At 55.4% G+C, this 25,322-nt stretch overlaps 1 protein-coding gene across 2 annotated transcripts; it reads left to right on the top strand.

The window, feature by feature from the left end:
- Window positions 1-1,740: 1,740 nt before the first annotated feature.
- On the top strand, window positions 1,741-23,721 carry PDE4C (phosphodiesterase 4C). 2 transcript variants are annotated; one of them, XM_089905282.1, is made up of 16 exons: window positions 1,741-1,803; window positions 2,259-2,464; window positions 13,584-13,778; window positions 14,468-14,504; window positions 14,590-14,663; window positions 14,893-14,945; window positions 15,241-15,353; window positions 15,434-15,527; window positions 16,065-16,228; window positions 16,428-16,526; window positions 16,958-17,122; window positions 17,209-17,308; window positions 17,942-18,096; window positions 19,993-20,115; window positions 20,372-20,554; window positions 21,081-23,721. In XM_089905282.1, exons 1-16 carry the CDS (start codon window positions 1,741-1,743, stop codon window positions 21,468-21,470), a joined length of 2,214 nt encoding a protein of 737 aa, XP_089761408.1. In that variant the 3' UTR covers window positions 21,471-23,721. The 2 variants fall into 2 exon arrangements, with proteins under 2 accessions (XP_089761408.1, XP_022414482.2); XM_022558774.2 differs by lacking the exons at window positions 1,741-1,803; window positions 2,259-2,464 and adding an exon at window positions 9,801-10,594.
- Window positions 23,722-25,322: the final 1,601 nt, after the last annotated feature.

Raw genomic sequence — 25,322 nt, 5'->3', positions numbered from 1 at the left:
TCTCTTGTTGAGCACGGTCTCTAGGCGCGTGGGCTTCAGTAGTTGTGGCACACGGGCTCAGTAGTAGTGGTTCGCAGGCTCTAGAGTGCAGGCTAATGTGGCGCATGGGCTTAGTTGCTCTGCGGCATGTGGGATCTTCCCGGACCAGAGCTCGAACCTGTGTCCCCTGCATTGGCAGGTGGATTCTAAACCACTGCGCCACGAGGGAAGTCCCACAAGTGGCATCTCTTAAAAGCTCTCAATCCACTCCCAGAACCACCCCTGTGGCCCCACATCAATTCCCCACCAACCCACCTCCCCGCACTCCACTCTGGCCTCCCCTCGCTGTTCATCAAACCACACCAGTTCCCACTTTGGGGCCTTTGCACATTCTGTTCCCTCTGCCAGGTATGCTATTTTCCTAGTTGTCTCCTGGCCAGCTCCTTCTCCTCTTTCCAGTCTCAGCTCAAAGTCATCTCCTCAGAAGGGCCCCTAACTACACCTGAGCAATATTACTGGCCCCTCCCCCAATCACTCTCCAGGCCCTAACATAGTTTAATTTTCTTTCTAGCACCATACGAATTATCTTTTTGTACTGAATGAATAAATGAATGAATATAGATGTGGGCAAGTGGTTTTCCCATCTGGAACTCAGTTTCCTCAAGAAGAAAACAGACAGCTGACATCTCAGTGAGCCGCCTGTTCTGGGAGGGGCCCACTGTCTCCATACACCCCACCCTCAGCTTTCCCTGCGCATCCTCCCGGCTGCCAGGAATCCTCCCTGGAGAGGCCTAGGATGGAACACTTCGATTCGCGTTAGAATTCAGGCGCCCTTGGGAGAGGGTGGTGACGGCAGTGCTCAAATGGGGTGTGTGTCAGGGAACAGTCAGGTATCCTAGGTCCTAGGAGGAGAAGATTCGTGCAAAGATTTGAAGGGAGAGGGGGAACATGAGCCGCCCCCAGCTGTGTGACCCTCAGCAGGTCATTTCCTCTCTGAGCTTTAACATCCACCTCTGTGATATGGGAATAAGAAGATCCACCTCATAAGGAAGGAAATAAACATAGTAGAGGTTCAACTGATGTCCCCTTCTCTCATCTTCTTCCCCATCCCCCTACCCTGGCTCTTCCCTGATTAGCCTTGTGGTCTTGGACCTCAGTTTCCCCATCTGAATGTTGAGTCTGATGGTGGAGACAGACTCACTTGTGAGGTGCAGGGGCAGAGCAGGAGAAGGCTGGCTCTGAGCTCTGCCTCTCCCATGTTTGTTCCTTTGACTCCCATTCCTACCCCCATGGCTGTGGGTTCCAGTTTTGGTGCCACTTCCTGGGGTCAGCACTGCGGACAGCTCCCAGCCTACGATTGGCACATGCCGGCCGAATCCTTTTCTTATCAACAACCCCAAGGAATCTGTTTGGATTTCATCGCTGGTTCACAGATGGGGAAACTGAGGCATTCTTGGTCTAGACCACATGGCATGGATTGAATCCAGATCTGTTGGGCTGGAGAGCGCACACTCCCGACTCTTCAACTCATCCCGATTCTGTTTGAGTTTTAAATGTCCCAAGTGTTTACCCAGCACACGCTTGCCAACACTATCTCATTTAATTTTTCCTGTTAAGTCCTTCCTTCAAGAAATGAGTCACCAAAGCTCAGAATTCAGAATCCCATCTCCACCATTTACTTACCAACTGCAACCTTGAGCAAGTTACTTAACTTCTGCGCCTCGGTTTTTCTTGTTTGTACAATGAGGATAATTGTACAAAATGGCCTCATTGTGTTCTTGTGAGCTAACCCATGAGGGATCCTTAGAACATCACCTATGTGGAGTGAGTGTACAAGAAAGATTACCTATTGGTACTGCCATTATTCACTTGTTTACTTATTGCATATCTTATTTTTATATTTTAATAAATAATATACTATGCTAGAATACAATTACAGTGCATATTATTATAATAAACAGCAATATATTATATAATGTTATAAACAATGAATATACTGTGTATTAATTGATTGATAAATAAGTATTTTTGCAAAGCCTACTGTGGGCCAGGCGCTATTCATATCCTGCAAAGTTGAGATCCACATCCCCATTTCATAGATGAGGAAACTGCGGCTCAGAGAAGGAAATTCACTCAGGGAATAAGTAGGACTGAGATACACAACTCTCCGGGTCAGTCCAGGAATCTGGGTGAGGGCGTCTCAGAGTCTCACGGTCCCCAGGGTCCCAGAGAGGCCCCATGCCTGGGAACTGGCTCATATCTTGTCACTCTCTCCCCAGTCAGTCTGGGAGTCGGCAGATTCTGGCTTGGCCCCCATGAACCCCCTTGGCAGTGGTGTCATCCGGAGGTGCTTCTCAGGGACCCCATTCCTGCCACCACTGTCGAGCCGTCTCGGGACCACTGGAGATGTGGAGCCCAGTGCCTGTGTGGTGTTCAACATCGAGGCTGGAGGGAATGAGCAAAGCCACAGCCTGGCCCCAGGCAGGTGAGGAGGCATGTGGGGGGTTAAGAGACCCTGTCCCAGGAGAGGGAGAGTACTCTGTCTAGCTGAACCTTTCTTTAACTTGTTCAACAAGCATTTATTAAGCACCTACTGTGAGCCAGGCTCTGTACTGGGAACACAGCCGTGGGCAAGTAGGTGTTCACAGGGAGATGGTGGAGATAGACTCATACTAGCTGGAGAGATCAGGGCAATATGGAAACCCAGAGGAGGCTTCTGACCCAGCGCGGGGGGGTGGAGGGGTGGGGGAAGGACCGGTTGGAAGAAGTGACATCTAGGCTTAGCCTAAAGGACGAAGAGAAGTCAGCCAGGAGGAGCACAGGGAAGTGTGTGCCAATTAGAAGAAACAGAATGTGCAAAGTCTTGGACCCAAGAAGATCAGGTGCACCGTGGCTGGAGGGTAGGAGGGGATCCTGGGGAGGTGGGCAGGGGCTTGACCACACAAGACTTCATGGGGTGTAATGGGGAGACATGGGTGGGTTTTCAGGGGAGTGAGATTGGCATTTAAAAAACTTCCCTGTGACTGCTGTAGGAAGAAGTGTCAGGAACAGGAGTGGAAATAGCTGGAGCCCAATGAAGAGGCCTGGGCAGTTCTGGGCAGGACAAAATGGTGCTTGGACCAGGACAGGAGCCATGGGGTAGAGAGAAGTAGGTTATTTTTGAAGTAGACACATCAGGCATTGGTGGACACCAGCACGGGGTGAGAGAGAGCGGGGACTGGTATGGGCAGCTCCTGGTCGTTGACCCTTCACATGTGACATTTCTTTTCATCTTTGCAACAATGCCAAGAGGTGGGAACACCATCATTATCCCCATTTTCTGGAATAGAAAACAGGGTTGTGGAGGGAAAGTGACAGCCAGCCAGTGACAGAGCCCACATCTCCCACCACTGGACCAAGCTGTCTCCCACTGTCAGCTTTGGAGGGTAGGGGGCTGAGCCATATGTAATGGACAGAGAGAAGCAGTTTGTTTCGCATCACCCAGCAAGATGTGGTAGTACTGGGGCTGGAGCTCAGTCTGCTTGAATCCCTGGCCCAAGCATTTTCCATTACTCCAACTTGGGGACATAACTGGGGTAGAGGGTAGACAGTCTTCATGGGAAATATCCTTGAGATGTCCTTGTGAGCTCTCTGCTCCCAAATGGCTGCAAATGCTTCCCTTCCCCAGCCACACCCACCTTCTCAGCCCTGCTCTTGTCCATGTCTATTTCTGTTAACCGTGATAGAAAATATTCTCGCCCTCCCTTTGCCACTTCCCAGGAAATTACCCCTGAGATTAGAATGCCTTGTGGGCAGGGCCTTGAGTTTCTAGAACTGTGGAAGGGAGGGGCAGGCCTGGGATTTGAGGGCAGGAATTGTGACTGTGAGGTGGGGCCCAGGGCGTCACAGGGCGAATGAGATCCTGCCATTTCTGCTGAGGATCTGGGTGTCAGTGTGGCTATAAAAGACTGCCCTTCTCTACCCACCCCCACTGTTGGCAATCCCAACCAGAGGCAGCTTCTGTGTGCCCATCCCAGGTATTGGAGAGCCCTGCCACAGCCCTCCCCCATCTCTCTTTACGTCCCGGATTCCTGCCCTGCGTGTATGGGCGTTTTAAGGTCCCAGAGAGACCCCATCTGGGGCTGAACCACTAAGCCTACCTTCCTCAGCAGAGGCTGCCATCTGTGCCTACCACTGAAGACCCGAGCCCTTGACTCTGCTTCCAGACTTGTCTTTGCTACAGTCATGGGGGGGGGGTTGAGGACCCACCACTGCTTTCAGCACCTCCTGGGCAGTCGGCACCCTGGTCTGAAGGTTCTCCTGAACCCCTGTCTGTCTTCCTGCCCTGCCTTTCAGAACCGACAGGTTGCGGACAGCTCCTCTCTGTCTCAGCCACCCGGAGCTCCTGAATCTACTGCCTTCTTTCCTTTCGGCATCAGGAGTCGGGGCAGTGCCTTGGTGTTGGCGGTCTCCAGAGCCCCTGTTTTCCCGCTCTCCATTCAGCAGCAACAGGGAGGACAATTTCTGTCTTCACTCCAAGTCCATGTCTTGATCCTATTTCTTTCAGCACCAGAGGGGACCTCAGGCCATTCTTGGCGCTGGGGATCTCCCCAGATCCTGTCTTCAACCCTCACCCCCAAGTTCTTCTTCCCCTGCTATCTATCCTTCAGCACCCTCTCAACAAGGACAGCTCCTCGGTGTCAGCCCCACCTTGAGCCCCTGTGTCTACCTTCTCCCGCCTCAGCACCTCCGGCGCGGACAGCTCCTCTCTGTCTTCTCCACCCCCGGCTCTGGCCGGACCCGACCTCAGACACTTCGCTCCCGGGGACCGCTCCCGCTCCCTGCTCTCAGCCTGCTCCCCCGCTCGGTCGCATGGAGACCCCAGGGGTCCAAGAAGGGGTAGAGGCATCCCGCGAGCTGAACCGCACTCGCAGCCGCCAAGGCATAGCTAGGGCTCCGAAGCACCTGTGGCGGCAGCCCCGGCACCCCATCCTCATCCAGCGGCGCTTCCACTCAGACCCGGACAAGTCTGCGGGCCGCAGGGAGCGGGACCTGAGCCCGCGGCCGGCGCTTGAGAAGTCGCTGCGCGCCTGGCCCTCCTCCTTCCACAGGCGGTAGGTGGGCGGGGGCAGGCCCCTCCCGCGGAGTGGGGGAGGGGCGCGCAGGGCCTGGCGGGAGTAGGGGAGGGTCTTTGCTTTTCCAGGGGCGGGGGTCTCTGCCTCTTGGCTGAGGCTGGCGCTTTAGAGGAGGGTGGAGCTGGGGGGTGGCAGTGCCATGATTGCTTATGGGTCTGTGTGACCCGGTGTGCCCAAGTGCCGTTGCATCCGAATGCGTGTGAGTCTGAGCAGTTGTGACCCCGTGTGTGCTCCTATCTGTTGTGTGAGTGTCCACAGCTGGCTGTGTCTCTGTGGGTGATGGGGATGTGTTCAGGTGTGTGTATACCAGTTACCTACGTGCTTGGGTGTTTCCCCTTGTGGTGCCCGTGTGTGTGGCTGGGCGCGACTGTCCTCGCTCTGATCCAGTTCGGTGTCCAAGGGCCCTCCAGACCCTGGAGTGTCCTCGGGTGTTTGTGGGTTTGTGGCCACGGCAAGCATTTCAGGGGAGCTTGGGTTGGGTATATGAGAGGGCCAGGGCAGGCTGTCTGCTGTGCTGGGGGAGGAGCCTCCTCTGTGGCGTGTCCACACACACACACACACGCACGCACACACTCACGTGTCCCCTGCTGTCAGAGGGAAGCCTCTTGGGAAGCCTGAGCACAGGATGTTTCTTCCACACAAGAATGAGGTGGAGAAGAGGGGAGTAGAGGTGGGGGAGGGGCTGCTTCCTTTTCATATAAACTGAGGGAGGGGGGCAGAATAAGACAAAGACAGACATAGAAACACAGAAAAACAGGGGCCTTAGTGGGGTCAGAGGGGCCTCAGTGCCACCAAAGAGCAGGATCCAGGAGTCCCAGGCCCTCCTTGGATGGGAGGGGGAGCTAAATCAGGCCAGATCTAGAGCCCTGGGTTTGAGGCCAGGCTGAGTGACCTTGGGTGAGTCGCTTTCCTCTCTGGACTTTTCTCTTGCCTTGGTCCCTGGACCTCCCGGGGCCACAGACTTCTTGATCAACAAGCCTGGCCTAACATCCCAGCCTGGCCCTCCAGCAGCCCTGGCTGGTGTCTGGGGCAGAAGGTCCCCACAGCCCAGAAGGGTTGGAGCTTTCCTAGGTGACCCAGCAGGCCCCTTGCCTCCACCCTCCAGCCCTCAGCTTCTCCTCCCCTCTCTCCCGGTGACTCATGACTTTCCATCTTCAAGAAAGAACAAACAGAGACTAGGTTTGGGCCCATCTCGGGGGAGAACCACGTGGCTCTGGAAGGCAGGAGTGGTGGGTTGTGTTCCTGTGAGTGTGTGTGTGTGTCCTGCCCATGCATATACGTGCTGATGTGGTGGGAGAGGCTCAGCCTTCCGGGAAGCTAGGTTCAAGGCCAATGTTCTGTGCTCTGCCAAGCAAGCGGTGGTGCTTCCCTGAGCCTGTGTCATCAGTGAGATGCAAACACAAACCCATAATTTCTGCATTTTGTCATGAGCGGTCTGTGCCAGAGCACGGTCCTCAGCTGTGGCCCTCCTCCCCAGTACCCCAGGTGGATCACATGGGTCTGGGAGGGTCTGAGCATCTTGTTCAGCAAGCATTTATTTAGCAGCTACCATGTGCCAGGCCCTGTACTGGGGCCACAGCCCAAGGGCAAGCAGGTGCTCATAGGCTAAAGGTAGAGACAGACTCATACCAGCTGGAGATAACACAGAGTGATCTGTGCTGTGATGGAGAGAGATCAGGGTGCCGTGGGGCCCAGAGGAGGCTTCTGACCCAGCTTTTGGAGGTAGGGGGTGAGGAAGGACTGCTCGGAAGAAGAAGACATTTAAGCTTAGCCTGAAGGGTAAAGAGAAGTCAGCCGGGAGGAGTGCAGGGAAGGGTATGCCAAGCAGAAGGAACAGAATGTGCAAAGCGTCAGACTCAAGAGGATCAGATATATGAGGACATGAACACAGATCAGTGTGGCTGGAGGGTGGGAGGGGAGGCTCTTATTCATCTCACAAACATTTACTGAGCACCTACTGAGTGCTGGGCACTGAGGGCACAACTGGGAGCAAGGCAGACCTGGTCCTGCCCTCAAGGGGCTGGCAGGTGAGGCAGACACAGATCAAATAATCAGGACAGTAAATGTGAAATTGTACCCATGAGAGGAGGGTGCTCTGGAATATTTATTTTACTTGGCTGGTCACGTAGGGCTTCCTGCAGGGGGTGATGCTTCAACTGTGACCTGAAAGACAAAAAAGTTAGCAGGGGGGACTTCCCTGGTGGCACAGTGGTTAAGACTCCGCACTCCCAGTGCAGGGAGCCTGGGTTCGATCCCTGGTCAGGGAACTAGATCCCACATGCATGCCACAACTCAGAGTTCGCATGCCACAACTAAGGAGCCCGTGAACAGCAACTAAGGACCCGGTGCAACCAAATAAATTAAAAAAAAAAGTTAGCAGGGGAAGAGCCTTCAGGCAAGGGCATGGGATAGGAATGAGCCTGGATGCTTTGAAAAACAGCAAGTGGGGAGGGGATGATGAAACTGAAGCAGAGTGAGCCAAGAGGAGTGTGCTGGGGAGGCCGGCAGAAGTGAGGCCACACAGGCGTCCAGGGAGGTATGGATTCAGAAGTGAGGGCAATGGGGAGCCACAGGAGGATCTGGAGCAGAGGAGGGTGAGATCTGACCCATGTGACCATCTGCACATGTGACTCAGCCTCCACCCTCCTCTCTCTATCTAGATTCTTCAAAGGGAGACTTTCCTGGCTGTCCAGTGGTTAAGACTCTGCGCTTCCGATGCAGGGGGTGCGGGTTTGATACGTGGTCAGGAAACTAAGATCTCACATGTCCTGGAGTGTGGCCAAAACTTTTTTTTTTTTTTTTAGAAAAACAAAAAAAGATAACTAGATTCTTCAGGCGGACTTGGGCAAGTCATCTCTCCTCTCCAGACAGACTCATACCAGCTGGAGACAACACAGAGTGATCTGTGCTGTGATGGAGAGAGATCAGGGTGCCGTGGGGCCCAGAGGAGGCTTCTGACCCATCTTTTGGAGGTAGGGGGTGAGGAAGGACTGCTCGGAAGAAGTGACATCTAAGCTTAGCCTGAAGGGTAAAGAGAAGTCAGCCGGGAGGAGTGCAGGGAAGGGTATGCCAAGCAGAAGGAACAGAATGTGCAAAGCGTCAGACTTATGGTATACTTGTCCATAAAACGGGTGTAACAGCACCCACCTCCTGTCTCACGGGGGCCACCTGGTGGCAGAGGAGACAAGTGCTTGCCCAGGGAAGAGGCTCATATAGGGGAAATTGAGACACCGAAGTGTTAAGGACATTAGAGGCTGCTGGGCACCTCCTCAGGTCACATAGCATGCAGGGACAAAGTTAGGGTGAGACAAAGTCACGTCAACCCCTCCTTTGGCCTCTGCCCCTTCCTGGGTGAAGCTTGGGGTCATCTCCCAGGGTCAGGCAGGCCAGGTTTTGAATGCTGAATCTTGGCTGTGTGGCTCAGTTTCTCCATCCAAAAAGCTATTGATAATGCATTACCGTTAAAACTGGTTATAAAGTATTTAAAGTTGAATCTATTAATGAAACATTAATATTAAAACTATTGATAAAGCATTAATGTCGGAGTAGCGCCTGGGACTGCAGAGGAGATGGAGCCATTGGGAGAGGCTGGGGAGGCTGCCAACCTAGGCTTGAATGACCTCAGGCAATGAGCACACCTCTCTGTGCCTTGGCTTCCCCATCCACAAAATGGGAATAATAGTCCCCACTTTATAGAGTTGCTCTGAAAATAAAATGACTTTTACATGCACAGCCCTTGGCTCAGCACCGGGAGAGCAAGGAGTGCTCAGTTCGTACCCATGTGTTTAGCCTTAACCTTCCATTTTATGTTTGTGAATTCAGGAGAAGGACTGCATCTCCTCAGTCTCTCCTTGGGGATATGAGAACACTGTAAGTCTCCCCCATGGGGCTGAGGTGGTGTCAAGGCTCCTTGGACCCAGCCCCAGTCTCTCCACTAGACTGATCCTGGCGGCCTCTATCCCCTGGGGACAAGCTATAATTAGGTATAGCCACAGCAGCTACAGATGGTATTTTTGTCTTGGGGACAGAGAGTCTGATTCCCACCAGGTGTCCGGTTGCAGGGCCACAGGGACAGAAGGGGGTTCCCAGCCAGACCCTTGAGACTCTCTGTCCTCCTGAGCCCCAGTGTGACTCCTCTGTGAGCCTCCATTTTCTCATCTATACAACGGGGACCATAGTATGATTGAGATGTCAGGGGAGGGTCAGGGTCTCACCACTGAAGCCCTGATCTCCCGAAATAGTATCTCACATCCCCCCAGGATTGCCAGAAACCTGGGTGGCATTTGTCTGGGACTCCCAAAACTAGTGCAGTCCCCTGGGGCAAGGCCCAGGCAGGGGGCTTGTTATCCCACAGCAGGACACAGTCAGGCCCATAACTTCTGTGTGGCCTCAGGTGGGCCTTGGTTGCTTCTGCCTGAGAGCCTCCCTGGGCCTTGGTTGCTCCTGCCTGAGAGGTGGGTGTTCTGGGTCTTGCCTCCAAGTGTGACATTCTCTGAGACTTGGTTTCCTTTTCTGAAGAATGGGGCAAGACCACCCAACCCCAGCATTCTGAGGGTAGGCCAGCTGGTACAGACCCCTGAACAGCCCCCCTGATACCAGGGGCAAGGCTTCCCTTTCCAAGGGTCCTTCCTGGGGTGGGCGGTGGCAGCTGAAGCTTCACAGGACCGGAAGGCCTGGCAGGAGTGGAGTACGGATGTTTGTCCAGTAGAGACAGCAGGAGAGGGGAAACGATCCAGAGACAGGGCCTGGGGAATGTCAGAGCAGGTGGAGGTCATGTGGGGACTTGTGGAGGGGGACAGGAAGAGGGGGAGCTGCCTTGCCGTGAAGACTTGCATCTGTTACCGCTTTTCTCCAAGCCTCAGTTCCCCACCTGGCAAAGGATTAAGGGTTTGTAGTTTCTGAGCAGCCCCTTGGTGGCTCAGTCCTCAGTTTCTCCATCTGGAAAATGGGTAGAGGGGTATTGCAAGCACTGTGTGGGATCTGGGCAGCCCCTCGGCAAACTCTGTGTCTCGGTGACTCCCTGATAATGGAGAGCGCTTCCTTTTTTGACTTCTGTATCTCTTTTCAGCCGAGTTATCAGCTGAGCAAGCTGCACTACTGGGGGACATGGTGGCAGAGGGAAGTGGTATAAGATGCGGTTTCTGGGCTCCCCCAAAGGGGAAGCAGAGAGTGTCCCATCTAGCTCAGTGCCTCGGTTTCCCCATTTGTCCCGGTGAGGGCGTCCCTGAGCGGTCCTGCGGCGAAGGCGGGGCGGGTGCGCCTCCTGCCCTCTCCCCGCCGGGCCCCGCCCCCGTGGTTGTCCAGAAAAGGTCCCGCGCAGCCTGTACTCCGTCCAGCCTCCACGCGGTCTTGGCGATGCAGGGTCCCCCTGCGCCCGCCCCGGCCCCTGTGCCCAGCTCCCCCCGGGGATCCCCGCGCGGCTCCCCCGGGCTCTTCAGGAAGCTCCTGGTGAACCAGAGCATCCGCCTGCAGCGGCGCTTCACCGTGGCCCATCCGCTGTGGTGAGGCGAGACAGTGGGCCTCGCAGGGCTCATGGGAACAGCCGGGCTGGAGGTGGGAAGGGCAGAGTCAAGGACAGCTGGGGCCAGGTTGGGGGTCAGAGCATAAAGGCTCTGCCTCTTTGCCCTTTCTCGGTATCTCTCTCCCTCTGTCCTATCTCTGTCTCTTTTAGTTGATGACTGTCTCTCTCCATCTCTGTTTCCCTCCGCCCACCGCCTGGACACACGCCCAGGGGACCAGCCGTCTGTCCCTCTCCAGCTGTGCGGCCTGGAGCAGGACGGGCTGAGGCTCACGTCTCCTTCTGACCCTCGCCAACCCGGGGCAGGCGGGCTGAGAGTCCTGGAGGTGGAGGGAAGAGGGTCACTCCTCCCCTTGGTCTGCCCCCGCCATCCGTTCTGGCGCCAGCAACGGGATGGCCTGGTGGCTTCACACTAAGCCCTCGATCTCCGCGGAGGAAGAAGTGATTTGATGGAGGCCTTTGAGGCAGGGTGTTCGCGGTGTGAGAGAGCTTGTTGCGCACCCGCGCAGAGCGCCGCCTCTGCGCAGCGCCACTCGGTTGCGTTCTCCAAGGACTCGTTCCACCGCTTTAGGTTCGAATTCCGGCCCTTCAGGAAGCGACTGTCACGTCGTGGGTCGCAGGGCAGAGGCTGGGGTTGGAGGTGGGGCTGGTGGGCGCCGACTGGGTCTCATACCTTGCGCTTGGCTCGTGCGGTTTTCTCACTTGGTAATTTGGCATCTTGCGGCTCAGAGACTAAAGGTCCCTTCTCCAAGGTCACACGGCCGGTGGCAGCTGGTGGAGAGGGAGGCAGTTGTGACGGTGGTCCCTGATGGGCCATTTCAGGCCGAGACTGGGGTCCCGGGTCCGGGAGAGCGCCCCCAGGGCACCAGAAGCTTGCGAAGAGGGGTCCCCGCCGAGGGCTCCGGAGTGAGCACAGGGGCGTCGAGGACGTCAAGGGCGTGAGGCTGGGCGAGGGCGGGTCTCTCCGAGGCCCCTGTGCTTCAGTTTACCTGTCTAACAGATGGACAGACGCGCCGTTCCCACAGTCGGTGCGAGCTCCTCCCCGCTGCCCGCGTCATGGAACCACGGCCTGACCCAGCAGCTCTCGGCTAAGTTTAGAGCAGAAAGAAAAACAGCTTCCCCCGTAGCGACAAAACCCCGGCTCAGCCCTTAACTCTCCGTTCTCGCTACTTGGATTCGAACCCAGCACGCTGTGGCCTCTCCCGGCCTCCGTTTCCCTATTCATCCATAGGTGTGCTTTTCCCAGAACTTTTGGGGAGATGAGAGGGAGGGGTAGGTGGTAGCCACGCCCAGGCCTCCCCCTCTGAGCACAGGTTTAGGGTATCCACCGCCACTAGCCCGCCCCCAAGAGTGTCTCTCCTCCAGTCACCCGGCACACTCGGAGGCCGGGTAAGAGCTAAGAAGTCCCGCCCCTCCGGGTGACGTCACGAAGCGGGAACTCAGAAACGCTGGACTTGAGGGGCTTCTCCAGGAGCCCCAGAACCCGAACAGACCGAGAGCGGTCGGACATAGCCGAACACCCGAGGTGAGGCCGGACTAAGCCGAACATGCCCGACCTGGCCCGAGTGCCACGCGGACTTGCTCGAAAACCTGGCGCGACTGGACGTAGCCGAACATGCCCGAACGCATCCGAACCTACCCGAATGCGGTCGGTTGTAGCCGAATTCTACCGAACTCACCCGACAGAACTCAGGGGAAGAGGTCCAATCCTGTATGATCAGACCCAGCTTAGTCAAACCTGGCCGTACTTGACCGAGCCGGACCGAATCCAGCTGAACCGGACAGAATCCTGCCGAATTCCCCACCCCCAACCCGGTCTGAGCCGAATTCCCTCCTCGGAGTCTTCCGGCAGGCGCCGATCCCATCCGTGGACTGGGATGGGGTGACCTGGAGGGGGACCAGGTGGACACTGGCCCTCGGCCAGGAGGGGCGTGTCTAGGGGGCGGCCCCTGGAGTCTTCCTGTCTCCGTCTTTCCTGCCCGCTCCCTTCTCAGAAACCTGTGACTCACTTGCAGCCCCTCTCCTTGGTTGCTAACTCCCCCTCCCACACTTCTGTTCTAGCCCCATGCCCCCTGCCACTCTTTCTCTGACCTCTGACTCGAAGGGTGAGAGTAGTAGATCCCCCTTATTCCGTCAGAGTGTGGCTGGAGGGAGGGATGGGAGGGGTGATTGGGGATTGCCTGGAACAGGAGGAGGACGGTGCTCTGGGGAGAGGACACATCCTGTGCAAAGGCCCAGAGGTGGAAGAGAACAGGCAGAGCGTTCAGGTCAAAAATAAAGCAGAAGAACTGGGGAGCTAAGGATAGGGCCAGACCGAGCTGGAGGCGTGGTTGGTGAGATTGGGGTGGGGCCATATGGGCTGGAGCTGGGGAAAGGGGACAGGTGGTCCAGGGCGTAGCCAAAGCTGGCTGGGGATGGGGCCCCTCCTGGCTGTGAGGAGCCTTCGAGTGTGCCCCATCTAGGCGGGACCCAGATCCTATCCAGAGAGGAAAGCCCAGGAAGTCGTTTCCAATCCCCATGAACTTACCCTGCGGCCTGGACCTCAGTTTACTCCTTAGTAATACGGGAGCCCTGTCACTCTCCTCAGGTGCTCGGTTGTAACTCCCTAAAAGCACCCTGGGGATGAAGTCTACCACACCCATATTAGAAACAAAGTTGTTGATGTCCATAGAAAAGCTGAGACCTACCCATGGTCACAACAGCCACTTGGAGACAGATCTGAAACTCATGTCCTGGAGTCCAGATTAGTCCCAGTGGAAAAGACTCTGGGGTACAGAGGTGGAGATGGAGGCGTGAGGGACGCGGTGTCCCTGAGTGGGGGTGTGACCGTGGGACAGATGGACAAGCTGCAGGCCACTCCTGCCCAGCCCACCACGTGGCCCCAGGGAGGATGTGACAAAGCTGATATAGGCCATGACCCAGCATCCATATGCCAGGACCCTCGGCTCTGACTATGACTCCTTTTCCTTCAGCTTGGACCTGGAAAATGGGCTATCATGCGGAAGAAGCGCCCTGGACCATCAGGCTGGGTCTGGCCTTGGCCGGGTCATCCAAGCCCCTGCTGCCCAGCACAGCCAGAGGCGGGAGTCCTTCCTGTACCGCTCAGACAGTGACTACGAACTCTCGTCCAAGACCATGTCCCGGAACTCCTCTGTGGCTAGCGACCTGTGAGTCTGAGGCTGGGGGATAATACTGCTTTCTACTTCCTTCCTTCCTTTATTCCTCCATTCGGCACACCTCCTTCAAATGACCGTTTGAGGTGGGCCTTAAAGTTTATGTAGGAGTTTGCCTATTTGCTTGTTCAGTAGGACATGCTAAGAATGATATCCAGTGATCCTCTGTGCTTCACTTTAGGCTGGGGTTGCGTGGCAATCCAGTGACATTAAGGCCAATTAACAGCAACCGAACGTACACTTTGATTTGAGCTTTCTGGTAGCAATAATTTCCTGCCTCTACTAAGACCCCTGTTGCCCCTGGGACTCAGATTCTCCATTTGTGAGATGGGGATAAAGTGAGTGATTGGTCAGAGGGGCTGTGGCTGCTTTCAGAGAAGAGTCAGGTGAGGGGAGTCCAGGAACTACTAGGAAGACACCCAAAAGAGGGAGTCGGGACAGGAGGATGCCCTCAGCTGAGGGCACAGTGTGGGTAAAAGCTGAAAGATGGGGGACTTCCCTGGCGGTCCAGTGCTTAAGACTCCGCGCTTCCACTGCAGGGGGCACGGGTTCAATAACTAAGATCCCGCATGCCGCGTGGCGCAAAAAAGGAAAAAACAAAAACAAAAACAGAAAAAACTGGAAGATGGGAACGTGTGGGAGGGCTCCCTCTGACCGCCCTTCCATGTCTGGTCTCCCCGCAGACACGGAGAAGACGTGATTGTGACACCCTTTGCCCAGGTGGGTACCCACCTCTCCTTTCTCCCGCGTGCCGGGCAGGTAGAGCCGACCCCTCCTTCCCAACGCTGGCCACCCCCCCTCGCAGGTCCTGGCCAGTCTGAGAACGGTTCGGAGCAACGTTGCGGCCCTTGCCCACCTGCAAGGCAGCGGGGCAGCCAAGTACGCAGGGGGCGGGGCGGGGGCGGGGCCTTGCGGAGAGAAGGGCAGGGCCTGGCGGAGAGGGGCGGGATCAGAAGACAAGGTGGGCGAAGCAGAGGCGGGGCACGGGAGGAAAGGGCGCGGCTGGCAATTCGGGGATCGGGGGAAGAGGAGGGGCAGGGGCCAGGAGGTCTTGGGGGGCGGGGCCCTATGGGTGGGGCAGGCCGCTCCAGAGCCGATTGTACTGCAGGCAGGCATGCGTCGGGAACACCCCATCCGGCAGTCAGCCCCCTCCACCAACAGGTAATGCGCCTGCTCCTATCCCCTCCTTCCACTGTGGGACAGCTGTGAACTTCCTCTCTATGGGGACCTCCCCAGCCCATGAATCCTTGGGCTGTGCTAATTGTAAACCTCCCCCCCCCCCCCACCCCGCCATCCCCCCGCCCAAACACCCTTGGGGATGTGGAGATCCTGGGGTCCTGAGTGGCCTCATTCTCATTGGGAAGGGATCCAGGGTCCAGATACAGAGACGGGAGCAGGAGGGGCACATGGTTCCCAAGTGGGGGTGGGGCAGGCCCCTGACCAGCTTGGCCCCCAGAGGACACTGGGCAGAAGCTGGCTTTGGAGACACTGGACGAGCTGGATTGGTGTTTGGATCAGCTGGAGACACTGCAGGCGCGGCACTCGGTGGGGGAGATGGCCTCCAACAAGGTTAGTAGGGCCAGATAACTGAGATCACTTGCCTATGTCCACAGTGCCCCCATCATCACTGACATCACCTTCCCCCGCAGTTCAAGTGGATGCTGAACCGGGAGTTGACTCACCTGTCTGAAGCCAGCAGCTCTGGGAACCAAGTGTCTGAGTACATATCCCGAACCTTCCTGGGTGAGCTATGGTGGGTCACTGACTAGGCCACATTACAGAGGTAGGAAGAGGGAAGGGAAAGAAAGACTTCTGCTACAGACCTTAACTGAGGAAGATAGAACCAGACACGGACACCCCCAGCCCCATGAGGCAGGGCTGGACCAGAGGGAGGGACAGGAGGATCTTCCAGGAGGAGGGGGACATTAAAGTTAGGGTTTTGAAGCATGAGTAGAAGTTTGCCAAGGAGGAGATAGAGGGAACGACAGAGCTGGTTCTCCAGCTTGGGAGACAGAAAGGACATTTGACTGTTTTGGGAGAAATACTAAGCTCCAGGTGCCCAGGGGCCATGTCCAGCAGAAGAGGTCACTGAGATCAGCCTTGAACAGAGGAGAAGGGTATCTACAGGCCAGAAAGGACTTTACTCTGAGATTACTTTGGTCCAGGTAAAAAGGAAATACGTTGATCTTGAGGCTTGGCAAGGTCCAGTACTTGAGGCCAAGCAGGTCAACCCTAGCAGGTGAATTGACTTCTCTGAGCCCTACCCTGCCCCATCTACAGACCAGCAGACTGAGGTGGAGTTGCCCAGGGTGACCCCCACGGAGCCCCCAAGGCCCATGTCCCAGATCAGAGGCCTGCGTGGACTCCCCCACAGTACCAGCCTTTCTGCAGCCACTGTCCCACGCTTTGGGGTCCAGACTGATCAGGAGGGACAACTGGCCAAGGTGGGTTTACAATGGGAATGCTGAGACCCAGGTTTGAATCCCGGCTCTGTGTGGCTACCCTATTTTGGGCCTCAGTTTGCCCACCTATATACTGACCAGGTGGGGCTCAGTGTAGGACCTGAGTCCTGGGGATGGGGGTTGAGGCTCCAGAGTCTGGGGAAGTTGGTTTGCAGTTAAGCTCCAGTCCTTCACATTTTAGGAGCTGGAAGACACCAAGAAGTGGGGGCTTGATGTGTTCAAGGTGGCAGAGCTAAGTGGGAACCGGCCCCTCACAGCTATCATGTTCAGCATCTTTCAGGTACCTCCCCTGCCCTTGGCTTCTAATACCCTTGTGTTTCCTTCACTCCTTCCTACCTCAGGACCTCAGGAGGCACATATTCTTCAAATCCTCCCTAACATCCCTGAATGGGGTCATTTGAGCAGGGGCATTGAAGGATGGATAGGCATTTGTTAGGTTTAAAAGTTCACTGCTGATTGGCAACAAGACTCAAGCCTCAGCCTTGGGCCAGGCCTGAAGAGACCCAGTCTGTAGGGAACAACTGTGGGGTCAGAGATGAGCCAGAGGGGAAGGACAGAGACCAGGGGAGTTCAGAGGGAGAGCAGGGAGGGCATCCTGGAAGACGGGGCACTTGAGAGATGGATAGGGATTCAGAAGGAGAGAAGGCATAGGAATAGTGTGTGCTGCCACCCAGAGGCCGAGGCCCTGACTGGGGCCCTGTGATGCACCAGGAACGGGACCTGCTCAAGACATTTCGGATCCCAGCAGACACACTTGCCACCTACCTACTGACACTGGAGGGTCACTACCACAACGATGTGGCCTACCACAATAGCCTACACGCCGCTGACGTGGCCCAGTCTACACATGTGCTGCTGGCCACACCTGCGCTTGAGGTAGGGCCCTACAGCTGCAGGCAGCCCTGGTGCGTGCAGGGCACAGAGAGCCTGCCCCTCACCTCTTATGCTCCATGCCCACTCAGGCCGTGTTCACTGACCTGGAAGTCCTGGCTGCCATCTTTGCAAGCGCCATCCATGATGTGGATCATCCTGGGGTCTCCAATCAGTTTCTCATTAACACCAGTGAGTTAGGGGGCTGGGCCCTGCCACCACCTGTCAATCAAGTGATGTTAGGTGGTCCCGTTCCTACTCTGAGTCTCCCTGTTTGTGAAATGACTGCCACAATCTTCCCTCCCTTAGGTGCTGAGAGCAGACCCAGATATACAGTAGATACTCAGTAAATGAGAGAATAACAAATGTGACAGAGCTGATTTGGGCCCACTGAGATTTTAAAGTTTAGGATCCTTTGTGGTGTCAGAAAAACTCAGTCAACAAGTAATTATTGGGTACCTCTTATATACATCCCTGGAGAGCTGGAGATAAGAGTGGAGCCCTCTCACTTGAGGATCCCAGGGTCTAATAAGACAAAGACTTGGTAGTTCACTCAACCAGCACATAGCACTGTCTCCTGCCATGCCAAGTCCCTAAGGAGTCACCAGTCTCGAGGAGGTAGAGCTGAACACAGATGCCCCCAGCCTCGCAGAGTCAGGGCAGGGCCATGGGGGGAGACAGGGTCCTAGAAGGCTTCCTGGAGGATGGGGCATTGGAGTTGGGGCTTCAATGCATGAGTAGGAGTTTACCGAGAATTTACAGAACCGGCCTTTGGGTGGAGTGGGTTGGGTGGGCAGGTCTTGAGGTGCTCCACCTCCCCTACAGACTCAGAGCTTGCACTTATGTACAATGATACCTCCATGCTGGAGAACCACCACCTGGCTGTGGGCTTCAAGCTGCTGCAGGCAGAGAACTGTGACATCTTCCAGAACCTTACCACCAAGCAGCGGCTGAGTCTGCGCAGGATGGTCATCGACATGGTGAGACAACAACGATGGATGGGGTGGGGCGATCTTGGTATGGCTGGGGGTTCAGTTGGACCAGGGCATGTCCCCATTCTGAGTCCGAGCTTCCTGGTCTGTAAAATGGGGCAATGACTGTCCAAGCCTTGGGTAGGGGTGACTAGGCCCTTGGTCAGGCTAATCAGGTCTTGGGTGTGATTCACGTGCAAATGATGTGGAAACTTTCTCGGGTTTCAGGTGCAACTTTTCTGACACTTAAGTCTGTGCATTTGATATTTTTTGAGTTGGGAGACACCAGTACGTTTTGGGGTCTTGTGCATCAACTCATTTATTTAACAAGCATTTATTGAGCATCCATTGTCCTTGTCCTGTGACAGTGACCATTAGAATTCTGGCCTTTATGAAACTCACAGTCTGTGGGGGAGATGGACACATAGGTGGGAGCCATGATGGGGGGCCCACAAGCAGAGCCATGATGGGGGACCTGTAGACAGAGCTGTGATGGAGAGATGCTCAATGTTGAGGAGGGCTTCCCCAGGAGAGAACACTGAAGTCAGGGCCTGAAGAGTGTAGAGGACCATGGGGTGGGGAGGAGTGTTCCCAGCAGAGGGAACAGCATGTGGGGAGGGCTCAGAGGAAACCAGGCTCCAAGTGAAGAGGAACTAAAAGTGTGCTGAGGGAGAGTGGGGGCTCTGGGCAATGGGCACTCCCAGTGGAAGCATCATTTGGTCCAGATGGGAGGTTTGGGGAGAAGTGTTTTTTTAATATTTATTTATTTATTTGGCTGTGCTGGGTCTTAGTTGCCGCATGAGGGATCTTCATTGCAGTGTGCAGGATCTTCGTTGCGGCATGCAGGATCTTTAGTTGTGGCACACGGGATCTTTAGTTGTGGCATGCGGGCTCTTAGTTGCGTCATGAGGGATCTAGTTCCCTGACCAGGGATCGAACCCGGACCCCCTGCATTGGGAACATGGAGTCTTAACTGCTGGACCACCAGGGAAGTCCCCTGGGGAGAAGTTTTGAGACTTCGGTGTGATTCTCAGAGAAGCCCGTGGGTCATTCCTGGGCTGGGTCCGCATGGGTCCAGCTAAATGATTTTTAAGCAGCTGTGCTCAGAGCTGAACTTCCCTTCCGGTGGCTAAAAACAGCCCTCCCGGCCACGCAGCAGCCACAGGAAGGTTTGGGGAGCACTCAGTCCACCTGTGGCTCCCACAGCCCTCTGGATAAATCCCCCACTCCTCCCTGAGGCCCTCCCCACTCTTATCACCCTCACTTGCTCCCATGTTGCTCCTGCACTCGTTTGTTCTAGCTACAGCTCTCTCCTCTATGTTCCTCAGCTTATTCAGCCTCAGGACCTTTGCACTGGCCAAGTCATCTGCTGGGCTTCAGGCATGTTTCATGTCAACCCCCAGGTCTAATCTCCCTCCCTCATGCCCTGTCCCACATGTGGGATGCACCCCACAAGCCCAGCAACCTTGGAGAAGGGACTTTTGTGTGTGTGTGTGTGTGTGTGTGTGTGTGTGTGTGTGGTACGCGGGCCTCTCACTGTTGTGGCCTGTCCCGTTGCGGAGCACAGGCTCCAGACGCGCAGGCCCAGCAGCCATGGCTCACGGGCCCAGCCGCTCTGCGGCATGTGGGATCTTCCCGGACTGGGGCACGAACCCATGTCCCCTGCATCAGCAGGCGGACTCTCAACCACTGCGCCACCAGGGAAGCCCGAGAAGGGACTATTGACTCAGCTTCTCTTGTGAGCTGGGTTTACAGCAAATCTTGATACATGCCCCCATTTGACAGATGAGGACACTGAGGCTCAGGGGGCTGTGGATCCAAGTGGGTGTGGCATCTGGGAAGTGGGGAGTGGGGGTGGGGCAGGCGCTATCCTCATACCTGCCATCCTCCTTCACCTTCCCCCAGGTGCTGGCCACAGACATGTCCAAACACATGAACATCCTGGCTGACCTCAAGACCATGGTGGAGACCAAGAAGGTGACAAGCCTTGGAGTCTTGCTGCTAGACAACTACTCCGACCACATCCAGGTGTGTGGCTGGGCCAGCCCTAAGGTCTTGGTTTCCACACTCTCATTCAACTGCATTTATGAAGTGCCAACTGCGTGCCCGACTTGAAGAAATGGAGGCACATACGGTCACGTGGCTGTGCCTTAGCCACCCTTTCCCCTGCCCAGCCTCAGTTTCCCCACCTGTAAGATGGGTATGTCCATGGCGCCAGCCTCTGGGGCGGGTGCCAGGCCTGGGGTGGCCTGGCCTGAGCCTTCCCGAGCCTCGGTCTCACCAGGTCTTGCAGAGCCTGGTGCACTGTGCCGACCTCAGCAACCCCACCAAGCCGCTGCCACTCTACCGCCAGTGGACGGACCGCATCATGGCTGAGTTCTTCCAGCAGGGCGACCGTGAGCGCGAATCAGGCCTGGACATCAGCCCTATGTGCGATAAGCACACAGCCTCAGTGGAGAAGTCCCAGGTCTGAGGGTGACTGAGCCGAGCTGGTGGGCACTGGGGAGGTGGGAGGGAAAGGAGTGGCTGAGCTGACCCCATGAGTCCTGGCTTGACCCCGGGCTGGCAAATGAGGGGATGTGGCCTAAGGGTCTGCACTGGGCTGTGTAGAGTCAGGCCTGGTATGTATTTCCTCTGGGCTGTCGAAAGAGAGATCTTCACTCACTTGTGGAGTTTGGAAGTATCTGTTCTGAGTGACATAGGAGATTCTTGAGGTGCTCCCAGTCTGGGGGACACATTCATCCAGCTCTGAGGAGTCAGAGCTGAGGTAGAGGGAAAGACTTAGGGGTTGGGGGAGCTCAAAAGGGGCAGAGGAGTCTTCCAAGAGGAGGGGTTATTTGAAGAGGGTTTCGAAGGATGTGTAGGAGTTGGGAAATGGCATTCCAGGCAGAGGGAACAACCTGGGCAAAGGCCTGGGGGCTGGACTGGGTCTAGGTTCCATGGTAACACACCACCCAGCAACCTCTATCCCCCAACTCTGTATCACCCCACAGGTGGGTTTCATTGACTACATCGCCCACCCACTGTGGGAGACATGGGCTGACCTGGTACACCCAGATGCACAGGACCTGCTGGACACTCTAGAGGACAACCGCGAGTGGTACCAGAGCAAGATCCCCCGCAGCCCTGTGGACCCCACCAGCCCCAAGCAGGGTGGTCCCGACAGATTCCAGTTTCAGCTGACTCTGCAGGAGGCAGAAGAGGAGGAGGGAGAGGAGGAGCGAGCACTGGGTGGGGAGGCCTCAGAGTCACCTGACACTGAGCTTCTGTCCCCTGAGGCCAGCCCAGACCCTGGGGCCCTATACCTGGACAACCAGAGGACCGTGGGCAAGCCCTGTGTGGACCATGAGGGCAATGTGATGGCTGAGCCTTTGGGCACCTAGTGGTCCCTGAAGGGTGTGTAGACTTTCCAGGAAGAGGTCCCAGGTGGCCCCTGCTTTGCCTTCCCCACCCACTGAGGGAGACAATCAGGCTTTTAGCTACACACAGGTCTCAGGGTTGAATTGGAGGCACCTGGCGGGATCCATTCTGACCCTGAGCTCAGCTGAGAGAGCTCTCCAAGGAGCTGGGCTGGGGGCAGCCTCTTCCAGGGCCCTTGAGTTCTCCCTCCTGGACTTCAACCCCTGGTGTAGAAAGGGAGTATCTGCCAGGCCCCTTGTGCATCTTCTCCAGTGGTCACTCTTCAGCCACGTCAATCACTTTATTTTTTCATTCTTTATCCGATATTTACCGGGCACCTACTGTGTGCCAGGCCTGTGCCTCTTATGTGCCTCTGGGTTAGCCCTGCACAAGGAGGTGGGGAGTCAGCCTCAAGGAGATGCCCCCTCCCCTAGACACCTCCCCTTCATCTGCAAGGCAGCTCATTACAAGAGAACAAGAACTTGAATGGGAGAATTCTCAGCACCAAAGCTTCATCCAGACCCAGTTCTGTCTCTGGAGCTCTGGTGGGGGGTGATAGGGGCCATGAAAGAGAGGGCTGTGTGTCAGGAACTGTCTCTGAAGACTGATTTAGCCTTCGTTGCTTGTGCACTGGCTGTTGCTTTAAGTTGCTGTGGTTTCTGTCTTCAGGTCTAAAGATCCTAGTTCTCCCTGGTCCCAGGACCCCCTGCTGGCTCCCTTATACTTTCTCGCTCTCTAGAACAGCAACAAAAGCACAGACTTCTCCCCCACGGAAGGTCTCTCGATCTTCTGATTCTGAGGCTCTCTGATTCCCCGTAGGGAAAAGGAGGCCTCTGATGCTTTCTTGCGAGTCACAGCCCCTTCTGGGCCTCAGTTTCCCCTCCATGGCCTGATCCTTAGTACTTGGGTAAACTTTGGTTGGAGGGCGGTGTTTGTGACCTCCCTGAAATATCTTAGAAATATGAGGCATTCTCTGGGTTTAAATAAACTCTATCACCCATAATTAGTACCGTGCCCGTTTCACGGATGGGGAAACAGGAGCGGAGAGGTCCTGTGGCCTGAGGGCTCAGGGCCCTGTAGCTGGGGGGCAGACGTTAGCCAGCGGCGCCCCCTGGTGGCTGGAGGCACAGAGGGGAGGGGGGCGAATTCGGGGCCCTTCCTCGCTTTGCCAGAGGTCTCTCCCGCACCCAGCTTGGTTGAGTTCACCCTGAGGGTGCCGGCCTGGCGCAGAGCAGGTGAGGCGGCTCTGTGCTCAAGTCTCAGATTCAATTCCCGCTTCCGGAGGCCTCAGTATCCCCCCCATCCCACCCCCCACCCCCTAGCCTCCCTCCCCGCGTGTCTAATGATTTATACATGGCACAAGCCATCACAGCAGCCCCTGGCTTCAAGAACAGCTTCATTCCTAAATAATTTCATTAATAATTTCATTCCGTTGATGATCCGTCGTCATCACAATTAATGATCAAATGCCACAGAGGGAGAATTAAAGGGCATCTGGATCATGAACTTGGTGCATTTCCTTCCACACTTTTAAAAGGCAGAGAGATTTATGGGATTTTTATTTATATATTTTTTTATCCTTTCCACCTTGCAAGTAATACATGTCACTGTAGAGAATCCGAAAATACTGGAAACATGTAAAGACGACAATAAAATTCTGCTGTAGCCTCACCCACAGATCATCTGCCTTCAGCATTTCACCTTATTTCCCTCTGTTTTTTTCTCTACCCATTCATAAGAACACTCATATGTCCCCCTTCATTTTGGGCCACAGGTATTCCTCCCTCTTCCCCTTACTGACTGCACACTACCCACACTGGTTTTTTTTTTTTTTTTAATTTATTTAATTTATTTTTGGCTGTGTTGCTGCGCACGGGCTTTCTCTAGTTGCAGCGAGCGGGCTTCTCATTGCGGGGGCCTCTCTTGTTGCGGAGCACGGGCTCCAGAGCGCAGGCTCAGCAGCTGTGCATGGACCTAGTTACTCCGCGGCACGTGGGATCCTCCCAGACCAGGGCTCGAACCCGTGTATCCCCTGCACCGGCAGGCGGATTCCCAACCACTGCACCAGCAGGGAAGCCCCCCCACACTGGTTTTTTAACACCCCAAGCACAGTCCCACCTCAGGCCCTTGGCACATGCTGTGCCCCCTACCTGGAATACTTCTCTCCTTCATCCCCCCTCTTTGGGTCTCAGCTCAGCATCCCCTTCTCCAGGAAGTCCTTCCTGACCCTCCCCCTCCCACCCCAGGCTGGCACTGGTGGAAGCTCTCTGGGAGTCTTTGACAATGTCAACAAATCTCTTAACCTCCCCGAGCCTTTGTCATTTCGCGGGTAAAATGTGCTCTTTGTGAGGATCACAGGATTGTAACAACAGGTATTGTCTGAGGAAAGCATGTCCTGAGCTCTTTCTTCACAGGTATAGAAACTGAGGCTCACAGAGGGGATGAGGAAGAAGTCACTCATGTGCTCCAGGTCTCCCATTTCCTCCCGTTTAGGGTCCTTCCTGAGGGACATAGTCCTTGCCTTTGTGGCCCACTCTAGACCCAAAGAGGAGGGTGGGAGAAGATCTTTAGGGCCCCTGGGAACTTTCAGCCCTTGTGAACTCCTAGGGTGACTCGTAGGGCCTCAGTTTGCCCTCTGTTGAGGGAGAAAATGTTGCCTGGCCCCCCTTCCTCACAGAGCTGGAGAGGAGTTGTCCCTCGAGCTTGTTTAGTGAGTTCCAGCCTCAGGGCCTTTGAACTTGCTGTTCTTGCTGTCTGGAGCACTGTTCCCCCACTTCTCCCAGTGGCCAGCTCATTCTCCTCCTTCATATTCCTGCTCAAACGTCACTTCCTCAGAGAGGTCTTCCCTAACCTCAGTGGCCAAAGTCATGCTCCTTCCAATCATTCATTTGTTCATTCATTCATGTCATACAATCACAGGGTACCTACTGTGTCCAAAGGTGTAGGTGCTGGGGACACCGATCCCCGCCTTTCAAAGCTCACAGCTGGCTATTGGATAAATAAGTCAACATGATCATTTCTAATGGGGATGTATCAGGAAGGAAAACTATGGTGACATGATAGGAGGTGGCATGGTGAAATCAGAACTTCTGGAGGGAGGTGGGTGTTGATTGGAGATCTGAAGGGGATGAGAGAGTCAGGCACAGAAGGAGCTGGGGAAATACCTGGGGAAGAGGACACAGCAGGTGCAAAGGCCCTGAGGCAAGGTTGCACCTGGAACCTCGAAGAGGGAATGACTCACCGGAGGAGAAAGATGAGGTAGTGGGATGGGATCTGAGAGGGTTTGGGGCCCTTCTCCTATGCAGCTCTGTTGCTCGGACCACACAGAACACCTCCCCTCAAGTCTGTAGTCCTCACCTCCAATTCGACCATCCCTAATTCCAGAGCTTTATGCTTATTCTTAACAATAAATCCTTCCATTATTTTTATTTTAAAATACAAAATCCTGGGACTTTCCTGGTGGCGCAGTGGTTAAGAAACCGTCTGCTAATGCAAGGGACACAGGTTCGAGCCCTGGTCCGGGAAGATCCCACACGCCGTGGAGCAACTAAACTCGTGCGCCACAACTACTGAGTCTGTGTGCCACAACTACTGAAGCCCGCGCGCCTAAAGCCCGTGCTCCGCAACAAGAGAAGCCACCGCAATGAGAAGCCCGCGCACCGCAACGAAGAGTAGCCCCTGCTCGCTGGAACTAGAGAAAGCCCGTGTGTAGCAACGAAGACCCAACGCAGCCAAATAAATAAATGATTAAATACATAAATAAAATAAAATACAAAATCCTTTGTGCAGAAGCTGGTATACATTGGTGTGGGCCTTTACCCTTTGGGAAAAAAATA

This window comes from Delphinapterus leucas, unplaced genomic scaffold (assembly GCF_059928025.1).
Source record: "Delphinapterus leucas isolate spDelLeu-1000000601 "Yukka" unplaced genomic scaffold, BTC_Dleu_Yukka2 spDelLeu_asBTCV2_sq25, whole genome shotgun sequence".
In the NCBI taxonomy this organism is placed as follows: domain Eukaryota; kingdom Metazoa; phylum Chordata; class Mammalia; order Artiodactyla; family Monodontidae; genus Delphinapterus; species Delphinapterus leucas.
The sequence above is the reverse complement of the archived record's forward strand: the minus strand, read 5'-3'. Positions and strand labels throughout refer to the sequence as shown.

Excerpts from the sequence above, each read along its gene's own strand:
- PDE4C (XM_022558774.2), top strand. The coding sequence starts at position 10,200 with ATGGTGGCAGAGGGAAGTGGTATAAGATGCGGTTTCTGGGCTCCCCCA. Across the intron at positions 16,527-16,957 it reads TCATGTTCAGCATCTTTCAG|GAACGGGACCTGCTCAAGAC; the intron begins GTACCTCCCCTG and ends GTGATGCACCAG. Across the intron at positions 20,116-20,371 it reads ACTACTCCGACCACATCCAG|GTCTTGCAGAGCCTGGTGCA; the intron begins GTGTGTGGCTGG and ends CGGTCTCACCAG.